Source organism: Zeus faber (assembly GCF_960531495.2).
Source record: "Zeus faber genome assembly, chromosome: 16".
In the NCBI taxonomy this organism is placed as follows: Eukaryota; Metazoa; Chordata; class Actinopteri; order Zeiformes; family Zeidae; genus Zeus; species Zeus faber.
Window position 1 is genome coordinate 8117924 of NC_137202.1, and position 20119 is coordinate 8138042.

At 42.2% G+C, this 20119-nt stretch overlaps 1 protein-coding gene across 1 annotated transcript in view; it reads left to right on the top strand.

Annotated features, from left to right (window-relative positions):
- Positions 1 to 18467, top strand: part of cfap46 (cilia and flagella associated protein 46) — a gene marked incomplete at both ends in the record, with an annotated part of 104039 nt that extends 85572 nt beyond the window's left edge. The window contains 9 exons of the mRNA XM_080017044.1: positions 1387 to 1490; positions 2444 to 2532; positions 3039 to 3209; positions 10566 to 10785; positions 11460 to 11482; positions 13397 to 13467; positions 16883 to 16943; positions 17068 to 17100; positions 18442 to 18467. Of these exons, the coding sequence (XP_079873170.1) occupies positions 1387 to 1490; positions 2444 to 2532; positions 3039 to 3209; positions 10566 to 10785; positions 11460 to 11482; positions 13397 to 13467; positions 16883 to 16943; positions 17068 to 17100; positions 18442 to 18467 (798 nt within the window). The remainder of the gene's footprint in view (positions 1 to 1386; positions 1491 to 2443; positions 2533 to 3038; positions 3210 to 10565; positions 10786 to 11459; positions 11483 to 13396; positions 13468 to 16882; positions 16944 to 17067; positions 17101 to 18441) is intronic.
- Between the last annotated feature and the right edge of the window lie 1652 nt (positions 18468 to 20119).

Genomic DNA, 20119 nt, shown 5'->3' on the forward strand with positions numbered 1-20119 from the left:
CAAACTATGCGTTTACATTTATATTTATGTACTTTCTTACCTGGTAGATGACTGTGGATTTGTTTGATTGATATTTTATCTCCGTGGTCCCCATTACTTTTCCGGATAAATGAAAAATACGAAAATCAGTAGTCCACAAAAACTTGTGACCACGTCAATTCGAGTCTACTCGAACGTACAAGTGAGTGATGCGTTCATGATCCAGCGAGGCTTCAGAAAAATAGAAGCTGTGATATGGTAATACATATTTAAACTGAACAGCAGAAGGGAAACATGCAGACGTAAGTCTACGTTGATTGCTCCAGACCTAAGTCCGCCATGTTTGTAACTTTTGTAACTTGTGATGCATTTCACAGAAAGCAAAAAACAAATACGTATCTAAAAGGAATAAACTGGATCCCGTGTATTGCTGCCTGCAGCTATAATTATTATTATTATTATTATTATTCCGCTGCGAGGGTTTTGTACGTACACACACATACTCTCATGTGTATGGGTGTGAAACAGTTGCACGTCAGGCCATCTTATAGCCTGTAATTTTTCTTTTGATACATAAAGTAAATTTATTGATTATGTACAGTGGTACTTTGACTTACGAGTTTAATTCGTTCCGTGACAGAGCTCGTAATTCAATCTGCTCATAGAGCAAATCAATTTTCCCCATTGAAATTAATTGAAATGCCATTAATCCGTTCCAGCCCCCCAAAAAACACCCCATATACATAGACAGCGGTCCGCAGCTTAGACATTATTTTAACGCCCTTGCCTGGCGTAATAGCCTTTATCGTCTCCTTTTGCTTCAGTATGGTACATATCGTAGAAGTACTACGCCTGTACTGCCTCGCCAATTCCATCACACGCACACCTCACTCATGTTTTTCTATTATTTTGCACTTGCATGTCAATGGACATCATCCGCTTCTTCTTCTCAGCACTTACTTTTTTTGGACCCATGCTTCGAAAAAAAAAAATTTGGCAAAATAACTGCACAAAAAGCAAAAATCGCGAGGACAAAACACAAAAGCGATGCTTCCACGCTCAGGTAACCACGTGAAGTGAAGGAGTGAGACGCGGGATGGTGGCCGCATTCGCTCGCCACGCCCACCAGCGGCGGCACCTGAAGCTCGCTCCTCGTAACTCACATTTCTTCTCGCAAATCAATACAAAAAATCGACGGAACGACGGCGCGTAACTCGGAAAACTAGTATGTTAGTGCGCTTGTAACTCAAGGTACCAATGTACTTATATACTTTTACTTAAGGAGAAATGTGAATATGGTACACTTACATTTTATAAGAGTACAGGTAGTTTTATGTCAGGGTACTGACATACACTGACATACTGAAGTAAAAGGTCTCATTACCTCTCCCCACTCCCTCTGGACAGGACAGTAGCGACCGAAAGCTGGACACTCTCTTCGCTGGTGTAGTGCAGGACATGGAGAGCTACTTGCGCCCTGTCCTTTCGCAGATTGACTTCTGCTCCTTCAGGTTTGTGATGTGGGTCAGATTATCACCTAATCTTTCAAACTACAAACAACAAAGGCTTTGGGAGAGTTTTTCATCCAGTTCGCTTACAGTCAGGACAACAAACTAAACCTTAATACTTAGATGTCAGGAGATATTTGAGCTTTGGAATACCATCGTTACTCATCCAAACAGGTTATTTTTTGTGGCATTTACATATACAAGATAAGATAATATTAGACTTTATTACCTCTCAAAAAAAAGATAAAAATAAAATTACAGAAAAGATATCTTTAAACAGAACATATACTATACAGCAATAGTGTGCTAGCCATATAATAGTGAGGAATAATGGCATTATAATGGCATGATAATACTAACAGCAATAGTGTTACTACTACTCTACAAATAATAAGTATAATAGTACTGATGGTACATATAGCAGTCATAATTGCAGTACCCCTAATAATGATAATAATCTATAATTATATTGATTATTAATTGTATATATTTATACTGTATGCACAGTGTGTGTGTGTATGTATATATATATATATATATATATATATATATATATATATATATTAAAATCTGTTATTATATAAATGTAATATGAAAAATTGTTTAACAAGGGCAGCTAAGAGAATGTTCTGGAGAAGGGAGGAGCAAAGAAACAGAGCAATGGATTTTTATTACCCTGAACTGGGCCATGGAATGCCAGTGCGAGGTCGGTGTTATTGGGTTCAGATATGTGTATAAAACTGTGACTCAGAAACAGAGACTCTCTCAGTGTGTTGTTAGGTCAGTACTTGAGTCATTATTTTTGTCTTTGACTTGAAAGCGTGCTCAATCTATAAGACGTGTACTCCCCAAAGAACAACATGTCTTGTGTTGCCTTTATGGTTTGTAATCGGAGTCACGAGCGTCCTCCCAGGGCCTGGTTCTGATCCTTACACAACCCCCAACTCCCCCCACAGGCATGAGGCCCCGCAGATGTCTGCTCCCGATCCAAGCAAACCGAAAGAAAAGGAGGAGAAAGAGAAGGGATCGGGTAAAGTTCCAACAGGTAGGTGAAGTGGGGTCCTTCAAGAGGATCAAGAGGGTCCTTCCCAAGAAAAAGTTTAATAACGGTTGTCTTGCAGACCAGCACAAATATTTTAATAGAAAGAGGCAATTAATAGCAACTGTCTGTGAAGAAACTGCAGACGATGGAAATTTAAGTGTAGGTACTCCTCACTTAACGACCAAGTTCCGTTCCTTGGACCAGGCCGTTAAGCGAATTGGTCGATAAGCGAGGACCCGTGTTATTTCACGGTAAGGGAGCGTGCCATTGGGAACGCTAGTGTAGTGAATACTGAGACTATGAGACTGACAATGAGAATGGTGATGCACGCTGAGATGCTTGACGCTGAGACCCCGTGCAAACAGTGCGCACGCCGCAGTACAGCGCACGATACAGACTGGTCAGAGAGCTGGTTGTAAGTCCGAAAGGATGTTAAACAGGTTAAGTGAGGACTACCTGTATTTAAAAAATGATTCTGCTGTGTGTTAATTAAAAAAAAAAAAATCTAGATAAAGAGGAGCCGGCTGGCAATGTGGTGGTGCTCGCAGACCGGTGGCTTCTGGATCTTCCTCTGGAAGCACTGACCTTCCTGCGGGGGGGTGGGCTCGGCTCTGTGTCCAGAGACTTCTCCGTCCAAGTCCTCCACGCACGCATGCGCAGGCCTTCGGAGGCGAGCAAAGGTACCACACACACACAACCTTGGGGTCACTCCCCCCAATGTGGGGGTCACTTCATATGCAATGCATCCTGTACATGGTCATGGGACATATCTAAGATATAATATTTTGATATTTGATTGATATATATACTGTATGTTTTCATTTAAGATAGTTAAATTGGTTTCAAATGTGTAACAATTTCTATATAATCCAATACAATATTGATTGTCCATCAATAATACTATGCTATGCAATGTGGGATATATCGACAAATATTGTCCAGTAATTTCAATTTAGAAAGTAGATTAAGAAAGATTCCTTTTTGGTCTAAGTCTGTCGCTTGTTGTCCTAAATGTGAATTATAATGCATACAATGAGTTGCGCTGGCTCCAAAATAATAATAAAATAGAAAAAAATAAGACATTTGTCACAACATAATTGCTATTGTGAGAGTTTTGCGACCTAAAAAAGTTTGGGTTGTCCCACAACCCTGGTTTTAAGAATGAAGAACGAGAGTTCTTACTATGCCTTAAGCTGTCTCCAGACAGCTCCACTGAATAAAGCTAAAGGCCCTTTTATACCAACCAAGTCTCAACTTCATTATTCAGCTCTTAAGCGAGCTGGTCAGTGAGGCCACCGGAAGAACTCTCGTTCTTCATTCGTAAAACCAGGGTTGTAGTACAACTCAAACGTTTAACTTCGTGTGGAACTCAAGTTTTTACGATGCCATACTGTATATCCCCAACCATCACTCTGAGGTCAGAACCAATGTGTTATGCAAGCCTCCAAAAACAGAGACATAGAACCCAGGTTACAGGCAGTCCATTCCAAGGACCAACTCGCAGATGTTACCTCAAACCCCAATCCAAGCATATAAGAACCCATTCATCAGGTGCAAAGGCAAATTATATTAGCACCCGAAATTATATTAGCACCCGAAATTATATTAACACTCTCATGGTTGGGGATTCCGCATACAACTGAGCTTGTATCACCTGGCCGTAACCACTCTCAACCATATAGCGTAACTCTGTAGGTAGGCTAACACCTGGCAGCTGTCAAAACCGCCTGCGTCATCAAGCCGAGACTGTAGAATCTGGTGAACGTGTGTGGGGCAGCCCAGGAAGCTGCACCAGACACCACCTCTATCGAAACGCTCATAGCAACGGCCACAAGGTAGCCACACCCCTAGTAGAATGTGCCGTAAGACCTCCTCCCCCTCTAGGGGGGAGATGCATGAGTCGTAAAATGTAACTAAATATCACAAACATCTAAAATAAAAACACACTGTTTTGGCGCACCAATCCCGGGCACTTCATTACTGGCACACAAATTGCTGGTGCATGCATCATCTGTACCGTCGGAGTGGGAGATCTGTGCCCAAAGTGCTTCCCAATCGCTCCCTCTCCGCACCCATTCTTAGCTTGGGATGGCGCTCTAGGCATATCCCTATCTCGCCTATAGGAAAAGCCAGCCCTCAAAACGTTTTATAGGTTGTAAAGAACTGAAAATGGTCATTTGTTGAATTTGCAGCATTAGGAGGTCATATTTACTGAAATCAAAAGCTATTTAAATCAAAAACATTTTAACAGGCCAAGGTACATGTTAACATAGGAGCCCTTCTTTGATATCACCTTCACAATTCTGGCATCCATTGAACTTGTGAGTTTTTGGAGAGTTTCTGCTTGAATTTCTTTGCAGGATGTCAGAATAGCCTCCTAGAGCTGCTGTTTTGATGCAAACTGCCTCCAACCCTCATAGATCTTTTGTTTGAGGATGCTCCAAAGGTTCTCAATAGGGTTGAGGTCAGGGGAGGATGGGGGCCACACCATGAGTTCTTTACAGCATGAGATGGTGCATTGTCATGCATGAAGATGATTTTGCGATGGAATGCACGGTTCTTCGTCTTGTACCATGTAAGAAAGTGGTCAGTCAGAAAAGCTATATATTTTGCTGAGGTCGTTTAAACACCTTCAGGGACCCTAAAGAGGCCTACCAGCTCTGGGGTGTGTAGAGGCTCAAAAGAAGGCCCCGACAGACCCCCGCAAAACTACCAATAAGTCCCAAGAAGGGATTAGAGATGCCCTGGCTTGGCATAGGCACCCCACACCCACCATAAAGCGAGATGCTACCAGAGACTGCCTGATGTTAAGCCGTCAAAGCCCACATGACATGCAGAAATAGCTGCCAAATAGACCTTTCGTGTAGTGGCCTCTTTCCCCTCAGCGAAGAATTCCTGCAGGAGCTGCAATATTGGAGGGGACGTTTCCCCGCTGTTCACACCACTGGGCAAAAATACACCACCTCAGTGTGTACTGGATGCGTGTAGAGGTCACCTAGGTAGCCCAACTCCGGCTCGATGGCGCAGCAGTCCAGGGTTGACCGCTGGTTGAATGCCTGGATGGGGGAGCGGGTCTTCTGTGGAGGGATCCCCACATTCCCTGTGGAGGATCCCATAGCCACTGCTTGCTCGAGGAGGCGCAGCAGCTCCTTGTGGAAAGGCCCCTGGGACGGTTTGTGACCAGCCGCTGGTGCGTCCTAACATGGCTCTTCTCACTTCCCACTCCTCCTCCTCTGTGCCCCGCTGGGCTGTGTGGAAGTCCCGCCACTCCAGCCTGCCCATGTCTTAAGGTCTTGAGCCGACATCATTCTCTCATTGTTTTTTTTTCTGTTATAGAGGTCTTGCATCCACAACAGAGAGCTGGATAGCAAAATAAGTATGACAGGCGATGACCCAGTATATATAATAGGGGGTGGGCCTCATGATGGGTGCCCTAGTGCAATCACAGATCACTGTCAGAGCCAAGTTGAGGTTGTTAGGGCTTTCGGCTTTCTTCAGTGAAGCTGTCTGGAGACAGCTTAGGGCATAGTAAGAACTCAAGTTCTGAATTAGGTAAAACATCACGGGCCAAAGAAGACTTGAGAAGCCTTTTTATTTATTACAATCTACAAATTTAAAACTATTTGAATTGTGGTGAATTAATTTTTTTTTTTTTAAATGGGGGGAAAAAGTAAAATAAAAATTATCTTTTCTCTTTGGGGGATTAATAAAGTACTTTATTATCTTCACAACAAACTCACCATGTATTTCTTACATTCTAGCAAGTGAGACTGTAAGAGCAGACATGTTGGACCTTAATCCAGCTTTATCCACCTTCATGGATAAAGCTGCAGTTTGTAATCTGTAACAACAAGGACTGCTAAATATTCTTCACAATACAAATAAATCCACTTGTAACACATAAGTACACATACAGTATACACACTCAAAAACCCCGGTGACTGAGCGCTTATTACACGTGCGTTGATTGGAAGCTCCGAAAATTTGTCAGTGCAAATGCGCATCCAAAATTGCTTGGCTGTCGGCCATGAGATTATTCTGGCAGCTTCTAAAACTAAGCTTTAACTGTGCCACATTTTTGTTTGACCTGATTTTTCCCCTACCTTCACCCAGGCACAACGCTTCTAAAATACTAATACTTCTATAACAGTTTACTCAAACATTTCCTCTAATCTCCTTCTACTGATGGTCAGTGCATTTTTACCTTTGATTATATGAAAGTACATTATTCACTACGTTCTTTGAGTCTTCACCCTTAATTTTGAAATGAACCCAGAGAATAATAAGATGTCCACCTTTTTATTATAGGGAGCTTAAACCAACAATCGGATAAACTAATTTGCCAAATCCAAAATGATCCAAAAGTCTCTGTAAATGATAAGAACAGTCAATATTAAGCACATGAACTGAATGTGATATGGCATAAAAGAAAGACCTTTGTATTTTCCTTTGAAGGTCTTTTAATCCAATACTGTCCACATAAGTGGAGCAAAATACTAGTTACTCTGACAACACACAAATAAATATATTCATTATAGTTGCTTTGTGTGAAATTCACTGGTGAATGAAATGAAAGGCAAAGAATTGTCCATCGCATCACATCTCCAGTACACAGCCTGTGTGTTCAGGTGACCAAGAGAAATCTGTCGATCAGAGGAAGGCAAATTTCAGAGAATCGAATTGGAATTCTGGGATTTGTAGAGTCTTTCTGGTAGTGGGGCGCCTTAACAGTGAGTCTTAACAATTTGAAACAAAGGCTCGCTGGCCAAAACAGGAACATAAAATAAAGGGATTAATCAGTGTCAGAGTTTCTCCTTGGTTGCGGTCTGGTCCGCGGCCTTTTCAGCGTCCTGCACTACGCGTTCCCCACTGCAAGAAAAAGCAACACATAAGAAAACTCTCCCAGCCCGGTGACCAATCAGCGCTGGGCTGATTAGGGAGAACCCGGTACAGCTGCACCGCAGCGGAAAGAAGTCAATGTCACCTGCGGCCTGTGGCTTAACAACGCTGCCTCGTCTGCCACACTATCCAATCCACCCACCATAGACAACCACTTTAATTTTATTTTAACTTTGCAAAATAAGTGAATTTGTTTCCATGGCACTTGATCAAGTTGTATTAATGAGTATATAATTTGGTGTGGAATGCGATTTTACCCAATATTTCATCCAATGTTGTGTGTTGCTATAGCAACAAGTCACCCGGATTCTACACATCTGGTATCTGCAATCTAGGTCAGATGTGGCCAAACAGAGCTGAAAATGGAACACAACCACAACAAATACCTTTTCAGCTCACAAGAAAAATAGTTAATTGTCATGGTTATCATGATTTTGTATCAAACTTCCAATCAGATCTAACCCCGGATCATTACAATTTTAATCAATAAGTACAACTAATACAAAACATTTAGTTTGGCTGGAACTGGAACAGAATGTTAAGAAATTTTAACCACGGATCATCTTAACATCATGACGAGGGCAAGGAAGTATTGCGCACATGGCCAGAATTACTATATATTGTTTAAATGCACTTGGTGTGTGTGTGTGTGTGTTCAGTTAGGATATGGCTCTTTGCAGTTATACATGTATAAGGTGTTTTCTTTTCCTCTAAGTGTCTGACTGGTTTGATCCACCACTGATATAAATGGTCTTAATGTAGTTAGTCTATATATTTTTTGGTCCATAATGTGGGTATAGCAGATTTATATTCCTCAAGTTGTTTTCTATCTGTCAATATACTTTCAAAACTGAGTTTGATTTCTAAATATTAGATAAATATTAAAAAGTTGATGCTACGTGTTCCATCAGCATTATTTGAGTTACTTATCAACACATTGTTGAACAAACAGCGATCTTACGGTTCCCTTTGGTGTAAACATGTAGATCAAGATCATCCTTTGATATTCCAAGTGATGTGAAGTAAGAATGTGAAACCATTTTGATAAAAGAAGGTTAGAGAGTGTTTGGACTAGTGAATGAGTACACTGCGTCTTCAAAGCAAGACATTTCACTTCTCTGTGAAAACATCATCTCCGTGTTATGGATTACGAGAAGAGGGTGGCAGAAGCTCTTAAAGATATTGCGGAACTGGTAGGGGGTAGCGGGAAGCGGCGGAGCGGGGTGCTTCCAGAAAACAAAAATTCCCAGAATGCAAATGGCTGGGAGGACCCCGCCATACACACTGGGTATTGCTGTCCCCTTGTGATGGGCCACTTTCTTAAAAACTATCATTGTTAAAAAACAAATGCAGGAAATGGTAGTGTCTAGAAGTTACAGAATAGGGGGGATGTGACAGAAATGCTAGGATAGTGAGCAGGATGAATTTAAATTTTCCAATATTTTTATAAATTAATGATTCAGATAATATTTCTGATAAACACATTCAACATTATCTCATTGAAGAAAGTGTACAACTGTAAGCATTTAAAGCACTAATTGTGTTCCTAAATGTGTATTTTGTACTGCAAAAGGATTTATTTTCTGGACAAGATATGAATATTCATGAGGTACATGTTGTGAACTCTTCCTCATCGGTTGAGTCCAAATTAGTGTTCATTATCACTATTATTATAATTGTTATTACTACATAGTCCACAGCAAAAGGAGGATTAAAAACAGTGCTTACAGTGCAACGCACGGTAAACTTCAGACACAGCGCGATCGTTGCAGGGAGAAGTATCGTCGGCTTTGTTAAAGAGGGTCGTGTGGTGGTAAAGCATACATGAAATTATTCATGAATATTTATAGGAAAGGTAGATCATTTTATACATTTTATAAAATCATTAACATTAACAGACGTGAACAGCATTAACATTAACCATAACTTAAACAAACACCACAACATAAAACTGTAAAACTTGACAAAAAAAAAAAATACAGCTCATCACCAAGTGAGACTCGATTCATACAAAAGAGCCCTTCGCCCCAACACTTTACTGGTGCGAGTAAAGAAGTTCATAATAAAGAGGGACAGAGCCATCCCGGGGGGTTTATTTTTTATCTCATGTTTCAATTGAAAAGGCTGCATAGCTGCGCGCAGTAGAAAAAAAAATATGCCCAAAAATAGAGAAATGCTTTGCTGCTCCGCTCCGATCCCGCATGCCTCATGTGGCGGGTGGATTTGCAACAGTGGATTTAATGGGAAGCATGGACGCTGCACCTGCACCCCACTACGCCCGTACACTGCGCCAATGCGTCCTGTGGACTTCTACTGCGTCCAGATAGGTGTACACTCTCACCCCCTGCTAGCATAGCGTTGCTATTGCCGCTTCTACACATTTTGTGACCCGTGGGGCTAGAGAGAGACCAAACGGTAGTGCCCCTGAAAGGCAAAGCCTAGGTACTTCCTGTACTGGGGTTGAATGGAGATGTGAAAGTTTGCATCTTTCATATCTAATTTCACAAACCAGTCGTCAGGTTCATGAGGTCCGCGTTTCGAGCCAGGGTGTTCCGTGATCGCACTGGTGTAGCGTGCAATTGATTGGGCACACACCAGCACATCTAACCCATGGACCCACTGGTCTGATCTGTACAAGGAGGTGGAGAGGGACGGAAGCCCCCTTGCCGTCTCTGCTGCTTCGCCTCCGCTGCACATCTACTGCCTCACTGGGAGGGGGCCGTGCTGGGGATCCAGAACTGAAGAGCCTCCCGGCTCTTCTTCTTCTCCTTCAACCTGGCTAACATGAGGCCCATGGTCTAAACAAAGGTTCCGGCGGGAGACACCGGGGCGTCGAGCAGCGACGCCTTATCCTGGTCCTGGAGTCCGGTTAGGCCCAACCAGATGGTCAGGTTCAGAGCCACGCAGGCTCCCATGCGACGCCCGGTAGCTTGGGCCACACATCGGGTAAAGCTCCACCATGGTTCCCTCATCCAACGCGGCCGGTGAGCTCTTCCAGCAGTTTGGCCTTGTAGCGCTGGAGTAGGGCCTGCGTGGTTATGCCGTGGGCCACCTGCCCATACACCAAGTAGGCCTTTTCGGCCACCACTGCCTGCCGCTTGGCCGCCTTGGTCGGGAGCGTGGGTTTCTTCCCCAAGCCAAAGCCCTGTCCCAGGGCAAGGCAGCCAGCAACGGATCCTTCACAGGGGGGGAAGCTCAGGTATTCAAGCTGCTGGGCCTGGTCCACACAGCAGTAGGCCTCAAACCCCCTCACCAGTGCGTGCACCGAACTGGGATTTTCCTAGCCCTTTGCCAGCTCTGCGTGGACCTCGCAGAAGAGAAGGATGCTCAGAGCGTCCTAGCAGGGGGCTCTGGCGTGTAATTCCACATCCGCCATTGACACAGCCGTGTCCGGGACTGCTGCGGTGGGAAGGTCCAAATTTCTTGCTTGATGCGGGAGACCTCCAGGAGCTCGGCCTCCAGCAGCTTCAGAGAGACTCTACTCCTCGTCCGACTCGTCCGTGTCTGACGTCTCCGTCTCGGCCTCTGAGTGGAGGCCAGCACTCCTCCAGGAGCGCCGCCTCGGCATGCTGCCAATAGAATATACTGCCTAACCGAACGGTACTCGAGTCGTTGATTCACACCGACTCACACAAGTTGGATCTGAGAGTTGAAGCAAGCGTGTAAATATGAGTGTCATGTTGTAGATTCTTCTTTCGCAAAGTAAGCAAAGAGGAGGAAGTGGAAGTCGAGGCGCAATATCAGGGGCAGGAGGAAAGCGCGGCATCGCCCCTTCCTCCACCAGGCGTGAATGCAGAACGTTTCGATTGGATTACTTGATCTGATGATCAGTCCCTTGAGTAATAGATCGTAAGTCCCTGCGATAGGTAACAGCTATTTTTTTCTCTCATCTTCTCTTCTCAAAACAAATACACACACTTCCAGGGGGTTAAAGCAGCAGCAGAGCTTATGGGAAATGCAGTCTTAAAATCTGGGATGTAAATGCTGAACCATGCGATGACATTTGATCTTACGTTTTGCTTTTGCACAAGGCTGTGGGAGTCTCTGCCCACAGGTAGGGGTCTAGGAAGGGAGACTTTCTGGTGGTGGTTGGCCAACATGGCGAGAGATTTTTTTATAAAGTTGAACAAAAATACAAGTAAGGAATAAAGAATTTGGACGCAGGAGGGATGGCGTTTCGATTAGGCTACTGGTCGGCTGACGAGCCCGTCGGCAAACCCCTCTGCAAGACACACAAACATTAAAAAAAAGCTCCCTGCCCCGAGTTGGACCAATCACTGCTGATTTGGCCAACTCGAGGAAGCTTGGCGGCGGCGGGAAAGGAGCCATGCTGCCATCACCTGCTGCTTGACCACACCCCTTGGTCTGCTACAAAGGCCTAGTCATTTTCTCACAACGGCTCATACCCTAACTCATAGGATTATAACACCAGAAATGTTAGATCTCCAGGCAGCCATGTGTAGAAATAGAATTTGCTCAGAGAGAGGGAGGTAATATCACATCCTGCCAGTGTCCCAGAACGCTAGGGCTTACTTCGCTCACATAAGCTACTCTCTGTGGCTTGTTTCATGGCTCCTGCAAAGGCAGATTAATGCTGAGATCTACTTTACTAGAGGCAGGCTTTAGCATATTTGATTAACATTTTAAGTCAATCAAAGCAGACTTGCTCTGCTTTTATATCACAAAAGCTAACCTGGTTTTATCCCTTGTCCAGTTTTGTGATCCAGATTTTTTTTTTTTTGTTTGTGTTACAAATGTATACACTCAAAATAATAGTAAGTAATAAACAGCTTTAAAACTTGGAATTGGCAGATTTGGAAAACAATTGTCTTCACACAAAAAAAAAGTCTGTGCTGATTTAAAGAAAGGGGGGGCAGAAGGAATAGGGCAGCAATGTATTCAATTTTGCAGACTCCTTTGCCTTTTTTAAAGGTTAAATAATTTACATAAATTTGGATTTACAAAGGTTACTGTTAAAAAAAAAGTGTGTGCCTGCGTGCACACGTGGGCCTCAGGGTCTTTTGTCGCTGTGTATCACACGGCTACGTACACTTGTGTGACAAGGTCCCAGGAGGGAGGCACCGAAACCTCGCATCTTATCGCACATCTCCCAGACCGCAGCTAACAATGACTCTGGAAACAACGTGAGATTTCCTTTCCCTCACGTAGGGATTGGCATTACCATAATTTTGACATCTACAGTTTACCATTGTGTCAAGAAGATGTACTGCCTCAAGCCACTTTTGAAAGGGCTATTTGTTATTCCACACAGTGCTTTGCATGAAACAGGCCTCCACTGAATTTCATTTTACTAAAAAATTTTTTTTTTTTTGTCAGGATGAGGAGTGGTCAGTGTGGGTACAATGGAAGTGTGTTAGTGTTTTACGTTGGACCCAGACCACTGCTGCTACCACTGAATAAATCAATATTTCTGATGTTCTAAGGCCCCCTAAGCCTACCAATAACCTAATGGTTTTTGCTCACCTTCATACTTACCCGAATAGAGAAATTCAAAAAAATTGTTGTACTTACCTGTCTGAAGTTTTGTGGAAAGTAAGTACTGATCAGATTTATTCCTGTTCCTAATCATTACCTTCTTATCTAACCTACTATAAAGGAAGCTGTTATAATAAAAGTCCATAGAAACATCTAGTTCATAACCTTCCCTCTCTCTACCTAATACTGACCTCTGCCCTCAACCAAATATATAGTACTTACCAACAGTACTTTATTGAATAAGAAAGATGTAGTTGCAATCTGTTTTAAAAAGGTCTGAAACTGTATTAAATGTTACTATATGGTTCAAGTATAATGACCCCCAAGCATCTGCGATCTATGATCTATGGAATGGGCAAGTAACTTTTTCTTACACTCATTCCTTCCGTCGTCTCACAATACCACCGCTGATGCAAAGTCTGGTGCCAGACGAGCACACGCACACATTAATTCAGCATCCTGTTTGTTGCAGTTGAAGGTGACAACAAAAAGGAGACCAAAGGTGGCAAGGGGAAGGAGGATCAAAGCAGAGTCATCAAAGTGGTGAGTTGAGTCAATTAATCTGTGTTGGCCAGATATGTTTACCTGGCGTCAGCACTGGCAATTATTCGCCTTCCTGCTGCCTCCCTTTTAACTCTGGCTTTTCAATCAATTACACAATGTGTTTTTCCTTTTCGTGTTTCTTTCTTTCTTGGGGGTGGGGTGGGCTTCTGAACATTTGTCATGTCATGTTCTTGCACTATTTCAATAACTAACCCCATGTTTTACTATTGAGATTTTTTTTTTAAGCAGATGGTATATAAGATAACACTTTATTCAAATTCAAGAATATGAATTTGGAATCTGTGCATTTGGCCAAGTACATTTGTGACCCACCGCATACTTTCGGGTCATTTGGCGGCTTTCAGAAAAAAATTCACATCATTTGAAAGTAGAGAATCAGAGCTTCCAAACAAGGTGTCACTTGTGCAATCCGAGCAAATATTTTTAAAGCTCTGACTTGTTAATGACAAGGGTGTGGCAAACCTTGTTTCTGAGATGGTCACCTTCAAAGTTTTTCCCCATATTTGGTTCATTCACCCTGCTCCCAGAATTCAAATGAGTTGGCGGACCAACAGAGCCTAGCTAGTCATCACTGGGCTACTTAACATCCTGCTGAATGGGGACTTGACACCCTGCTGAATGGGGCAATTTCTGCTTTGTTCTTGTGTTTTGAGGGAATGTTGAACAGCGTCATCAACACACAACAATTTTTGTTGTTAAAAAAGCTTTTATTTAACAGTAAGAATAAACATGTTTTATAAAAGTGGAATTATTTAGAAGTTTAAAAGTACGGACAACACAACAAAATGTAGAGTCTATCAATGAGTCTTGGAAAATCAGCCTCGGTGTGTCATTTAATATATAAATGTGCGTATGCCAAATATCTCCTAAGTTCTTGGAGTTATTATGTTGGCTAACCCCAACCCTACCACAGTTATACTCTGAAAGCCTGTGTGAGCCTCTTTTCATTTGTGACCCACTGCAGCAAAACCCGCCATCTCGCGCATTTCTAAAATCGCCAGGAGCAGCCAAATAAGTTGGAAAAAACCTTTCTTAAAGGAAAATGAGATTTTTACAGATTCGTGTTCCTTTGTGTTTTTTTTTTATTACTCAACGTATTTTCAAAACTGAGTTTAATTTATAAATAGTAGAAAAATGTTAAACCGTGGAGTTAAATATTCCCGTTAGATTACATGGGGAAACATGGTTCACTTACCAAGTCGCTGAACAGCGCTGAACAACGCCGATCGATTGTTTCCTTTAATGCGAGCGTCCAGGTGAAGCTCATTCCTCCATATTCCATGTGATATGAAGTCACAATGTGAAACCGTTTTGATAGAATTCAACCTTTAAATCATACTACTCTTACACACACGGAGCCACTGTTGTGAAACGGCGAAGAAGAAAAACCCTTCGCGTCACGCACCTACATCACCTCCGCAAAAAGACAGTCAAAGCGCACCACAGGGGTGTCGGTCTCACTTCTCTGTGAAAACTTTCTTCTCCGTATCGTAATGGATTACGCGAGCGATGGCAGAAGCTCTGAATCATATCTTGGACCTGAATCTGACCAGTGCGATAGATCCAAGTCAGTGTTAGCAGCGCGTACTGGACTCCATTTTCCGCGATGATAGTCAGTTCTCTGACAGCGATGCTGAATCTGATAGTATCCCGGACATGAAGAACATTTCAAACAGCGGATTTCGACCTGAATGTGACGATGAAACGGAATATTTTCAAGAACCACCGGAGGAGACCGACGATACGCCCATTATTGTTACAACGGAAGAAGTTGATGACGCGATGAAGTCCGTTGAGGTTGGTGACAGATTTTCAGATTTCACATTTTCTGAGACTGATATTATTAATAGGCTCTACATTTTGTGGTGTTGTCCATACTTTAAAACTCCAAAATAGTTCCACTTTTATAAAACATGTATATTCTTACTGTTAAATGAAAGCTTTTTTAAAAACAAAATTAGTTGTGGGTTGTTGACACTGTTCAACGCTGTTCATGATTGGCCCATTCAGCAGTATGTTAATTAGCCATGAGGCTTTGTTTGTCCACCAACACCATTTGCATTCTGGGAGCTGGCGAATGAAGCAAGACTGGGTAAAAATTTGAACGTGATTATCTCAGAATCACAGTTTGCCACACCCCTGCCATTAACAAGTCATAGCTTTAAAAACATTTGCTTGATTTGCACCAGGCACACTTTGTTTGGAAGCTCTGATTTTCTACTTTCAAATTAAAAAAAAAAAAAAAAAAAGTTGAAAGCCGCCAAATGACCCTAAAGTATGCGGTGGGTCACATTTTGTTTTTGCCCCTGGCTGCATTTTCAGGTAAGTTTGAGAATCTTGTGCATTACTCCTTGTTCATAATCTGCAAATCACCAACCTCAACGGACTTCATCATGTCATCAACGGGCAAATCGTCGGTCTCCTCTGGTGCTTCTTGAAAATATTCCATTTCATCATCACATTCAGGTGGAAATCCGCTGTTTGAAATGTTCTCCAAGTCCGGGATAATATCAGATTCAGCAGCGCTGTCGTGTTCAGCCTCGCTGTCGGAGAACTGACTCTCATTGCAGAAAATGTAGTCCAGAACTAGCTGCTTTCACTGAGTTTGATCTCCACCGATTCATTCAGATTGAGGTCCGAGATATGGTTCAGAGCTTCCGCCACCCGCTTTGTGTAATCCATAACGATACGGAGAAGAACGTTTTCACAGACAAGTAGGACCAAAACACCAATGGCTCCGTGTGTGTGAAAGTAGTACAATTAAAAGGTTGAATTCTATCAAAACGGTTTGACATTGTGACTTCACATCACATGGAATGTGGAGGAATTATCTTCACCGGGATGGTCGCTTTAAAGGAAACACTAGATTGGCGTTGTTGAGCGCTGTTCAGTGTCTTGATAAGTGATATTTGTTTCCACATGAAATCTAACGGGAATATTTAACTACACATTTTAACATTTTTCTACTATTTACAAATCAAACTCAATTTTGAAAATACGATGAGAGATTAAAAAAAAAGACAAAGGGACATGAATCTGGAAAAATAGAATTTTCCTTCAAGAAAGGTTTTTTCAACTTATTTGGCTGCTCCTGGCGATTTTAGAAATGCGCAAGATAGCGGGTTTTTCTGCAGTGGGTCACATTTTCACAAACAAGGAATTTGACTTGGTACGGGTTTGTGCATTGTTGTACAGACAGACAGACCCTAACCCTAAAAAAATAGCTGAACAGTCTTAAAAACAAGTAAAAAAAACAACACAATTTGTTCGATACACAAGATAAATGAAACTGCTTTGGCAGGGGCTATTGACTGTCGGTGTAAATATAATGTGTGTGTGTGTGCGTGCGTGCGTGCGTGTATGTGTAATAACCTATACCACGTTGTTTCCGCAGCCGCCGGCGAGTCGCATCCTGCCGCCAAACGCCTTCCCAGTCGATGCACGTCACTTCAAATGTATCCTTTTTGTCCGTCTCTGTCTCAAGATTTGTCTTTTAAACTTAAAAACAGTTTTAAATACTTTGTGATCACATTCAGAAGTTATTGCATAAGTGTTTTGTTCCTAACGTGACCCCTTCAGACGTCGTTGACCCGTACAACGAGGGCAACTTTGGTAAGAGAATTGGACAATCTGTGATGATCAGAGTGAACAGTCAAATATTTGTTGTTGTTCTTTCAGGGTTGTTTGTGTAGTAGATAAACCAGTGGTGGCCAACTCGTGGCCCGGGGGCCACTGCGCTCCAACTGCCTGCCAACAGATGAGGATATTTATTTATTTATTTATATTTAAAGGTGCAGTAAGTACATTTTGTGGCATGTGAGATAGCAGATGGCAACCAACTGAATACCCCTCCCTATAGCAGTGCAACATGCGGCCTCTGTGGAAGACACGGTGGCCACGTGTAAAATGTGAAAGGCCTTCTCTGGAGCCAGTCTATGGATTGTCTGTTCTGGCCTACTATAGAAACATGGCGGTGCAACATGGCTCCTCTGTAGAAGCGTACCCGCTGCCTATATAGATAAAAACGGCTCGCTCTAAGGTAACGCCAACATCGGCTTATACATTAATTAAAACATACTTGTGAATATTATATTCCATTTCTGCCAAGCCCGTTCCGTAAATTCTACACACTCCACGTTTAACCTTTATTTTACCAAGGTAGGTTACATTGAAATTGAATCTCCTTCTCAAGTGGGCGCTGGCCAAGAAAAGCAGAACACCAGTTGAAGAAGCTTATCGACATTGTTTATTAATGTGTGAATAAATAAATAAGATTTACTCTGAATTAATTGTATAATATATTTTGAATATACACTTTTTACATATATGTATATACAGTGTATACAGTATATACTTGTGGCGGACGAAGAGGCATTGTCAAGCACCGGCACTGCCACTATACTTTCTTAGTAAAAAAAAAAAAAAAAAGTTTAATTGTGCCTTTATTTAGGATTTTTATCATCTTGGTCAAATAGGTGACTTAAATACATTTCTGTAGGGCTCTGCTCTTGTAGTTACTTAAAAACAGTTCCAACCACCAAATTGGCCACCAATCTTCTTATGATCCAGAATCAAACGGGACGCTTTCTAACTTCCAAACAAATCTGACGAACGACAGAAATTGTTTGTTTTCACGGCAGCTTTACCAACCATGTCTTCTAAATTGGAGCTAAATTGCAGTGCATGCTGCTAATTATAATCACAGCTTTAAAAAGCCGGCGGTGTTTCTTTGTTGTTCAGGTGTGTGAGTTAGTGAGCAGCCTCTCGGGCCGGAAGCTGCTAATGAGCCGCTGCGAACAAACGGAGGAGAGCCTGTGTGTGTGTGTGTGTGTGTGTGTGTGTGTGTGTATGTGTGTGTGTGTGTGTGTGTGAGTGTGTGTGTGTGTGTGTGTGTGTGTGTGTGTGTCCTTCACACACGTTTCTTCCCCAGCGTTACATTCCTTTTTTTCTAAGGGCTTTACTTCAGCGGCCTCATGTGAACTCAGTTGAAATTCAGATGAAGTGTCAGATTTATAGCCAAGGTTGTAATAATCTGAATGTTTCATAAAGTAAGTGTGTGTGTGTGTGTGTGTGTGTGTGTGTGTGTGTGTGTGTGTGTGTGTGTGTGTGTGTGTGTGTGTGTGTGTGTGTGTGTGTGTGTGTGTGTGTGTGTGTGTGTGTGTGTGCGCGCCACAGAGGGCACCAGCCTGACGAAGAGGATGAAGATGGCTTTCGAGCACCTGCATGGCACCGCTCACTGGGAGGGGTTCATGGGCAGCGACAAAACACCAAGGTACTGAGGATCGACTGTCATGTCAACCAGTATTACTATTTATTATACAGAAATAAATGGTCATACTGCCGCATTCATCACAATCCCATCGCATGATGTCAGATCCTGCGATCCAGATGGCACATAGGTTACCACGCGCTATCGCAGCTTGACAGTGTCATTATTCAAGTACTTTGCCGAAGGGGGCCTTTACTGAAGTATAGGTATGAATATCCTAAGATGGTATAACTCCCATGAAGTGAAAGTATCACATTGACATCATATTTTAGTAAAGTTTATAGGTACTTGCTCTAAAATGTATTTTAAGTATTAAAAGTAAAAGCACTTGTCTATGGTGAAACACGGCATAAAGTGCTGCTGTGACTTATTTTCTGCAGAGGATGCTCATGCGGATCCTGACAATTTCCCCTTACAATTTACAATAAAATAATAAAGGTGGAATCATAGTAATTTACAAGGATATGAATCTAATGAATCATTGATGACTAATCAATACCACAAAAAAATGTCACAGAGTATAGTATGTATGAGTATGGATAACAGCTGGGTCCTTTATATCATTAAAAGGTTTGACTTTTTACAAGTCACCAAGTGAACATTTCTTAAATTTGCCGACTTTCTTGACATTGAGTGCTTGTTCATGTACATTGTCAGTCACACAACATGTGACATTCCACTCAAGTACCTCTGGTCCCTGTCTCTCCAGTGTGACGGAGATGCAGCAGCTGCTGAGTAGATGTGGAGCTTTCTTCTACCTGGGGATGGAGCCCTTCACTGCAGCCATCCCACCCAGCAAGCTAGTAGCGATGGATCTGTCTGGTACCCTCACGCGCGCACACACACACACACACACACACACACACACACACACACACACACACACACACACACACACACACACACACACACACACACACACACACACACTGTAAGTTAGTTAAAAAAAAAAGTTGTGGGAAAAATAGAAAAATAACCTTTGGGCAATTTCCTTTTATACTATCAGACCTTTCTATCAAATGCAGTGTGCACCGTCACAACCCTGCATCACATTGTCAAAATACAATACACAAAATACAATGCTCACTTCAAATTTTGATATGATATTGTGATATTTCAAGGTTTATTGCAGTCGTGAAAAGAGCGTTAATATACTTTAACTTTAAGTGAACATAATGAAAACAAAGATATACTTCATTCAACATTATACTCAAGTAAAAGTATTGCAGTACTTGATATTAAATATATTCAAGTTACAATAAATGTAATGTTGTGCTTCAACGTCAACATAATGATCTCATGTTTTGGCATTTATTTTGATTTAGTTGGCCTAATGCGGACTCAGACAATCAATATAAATCG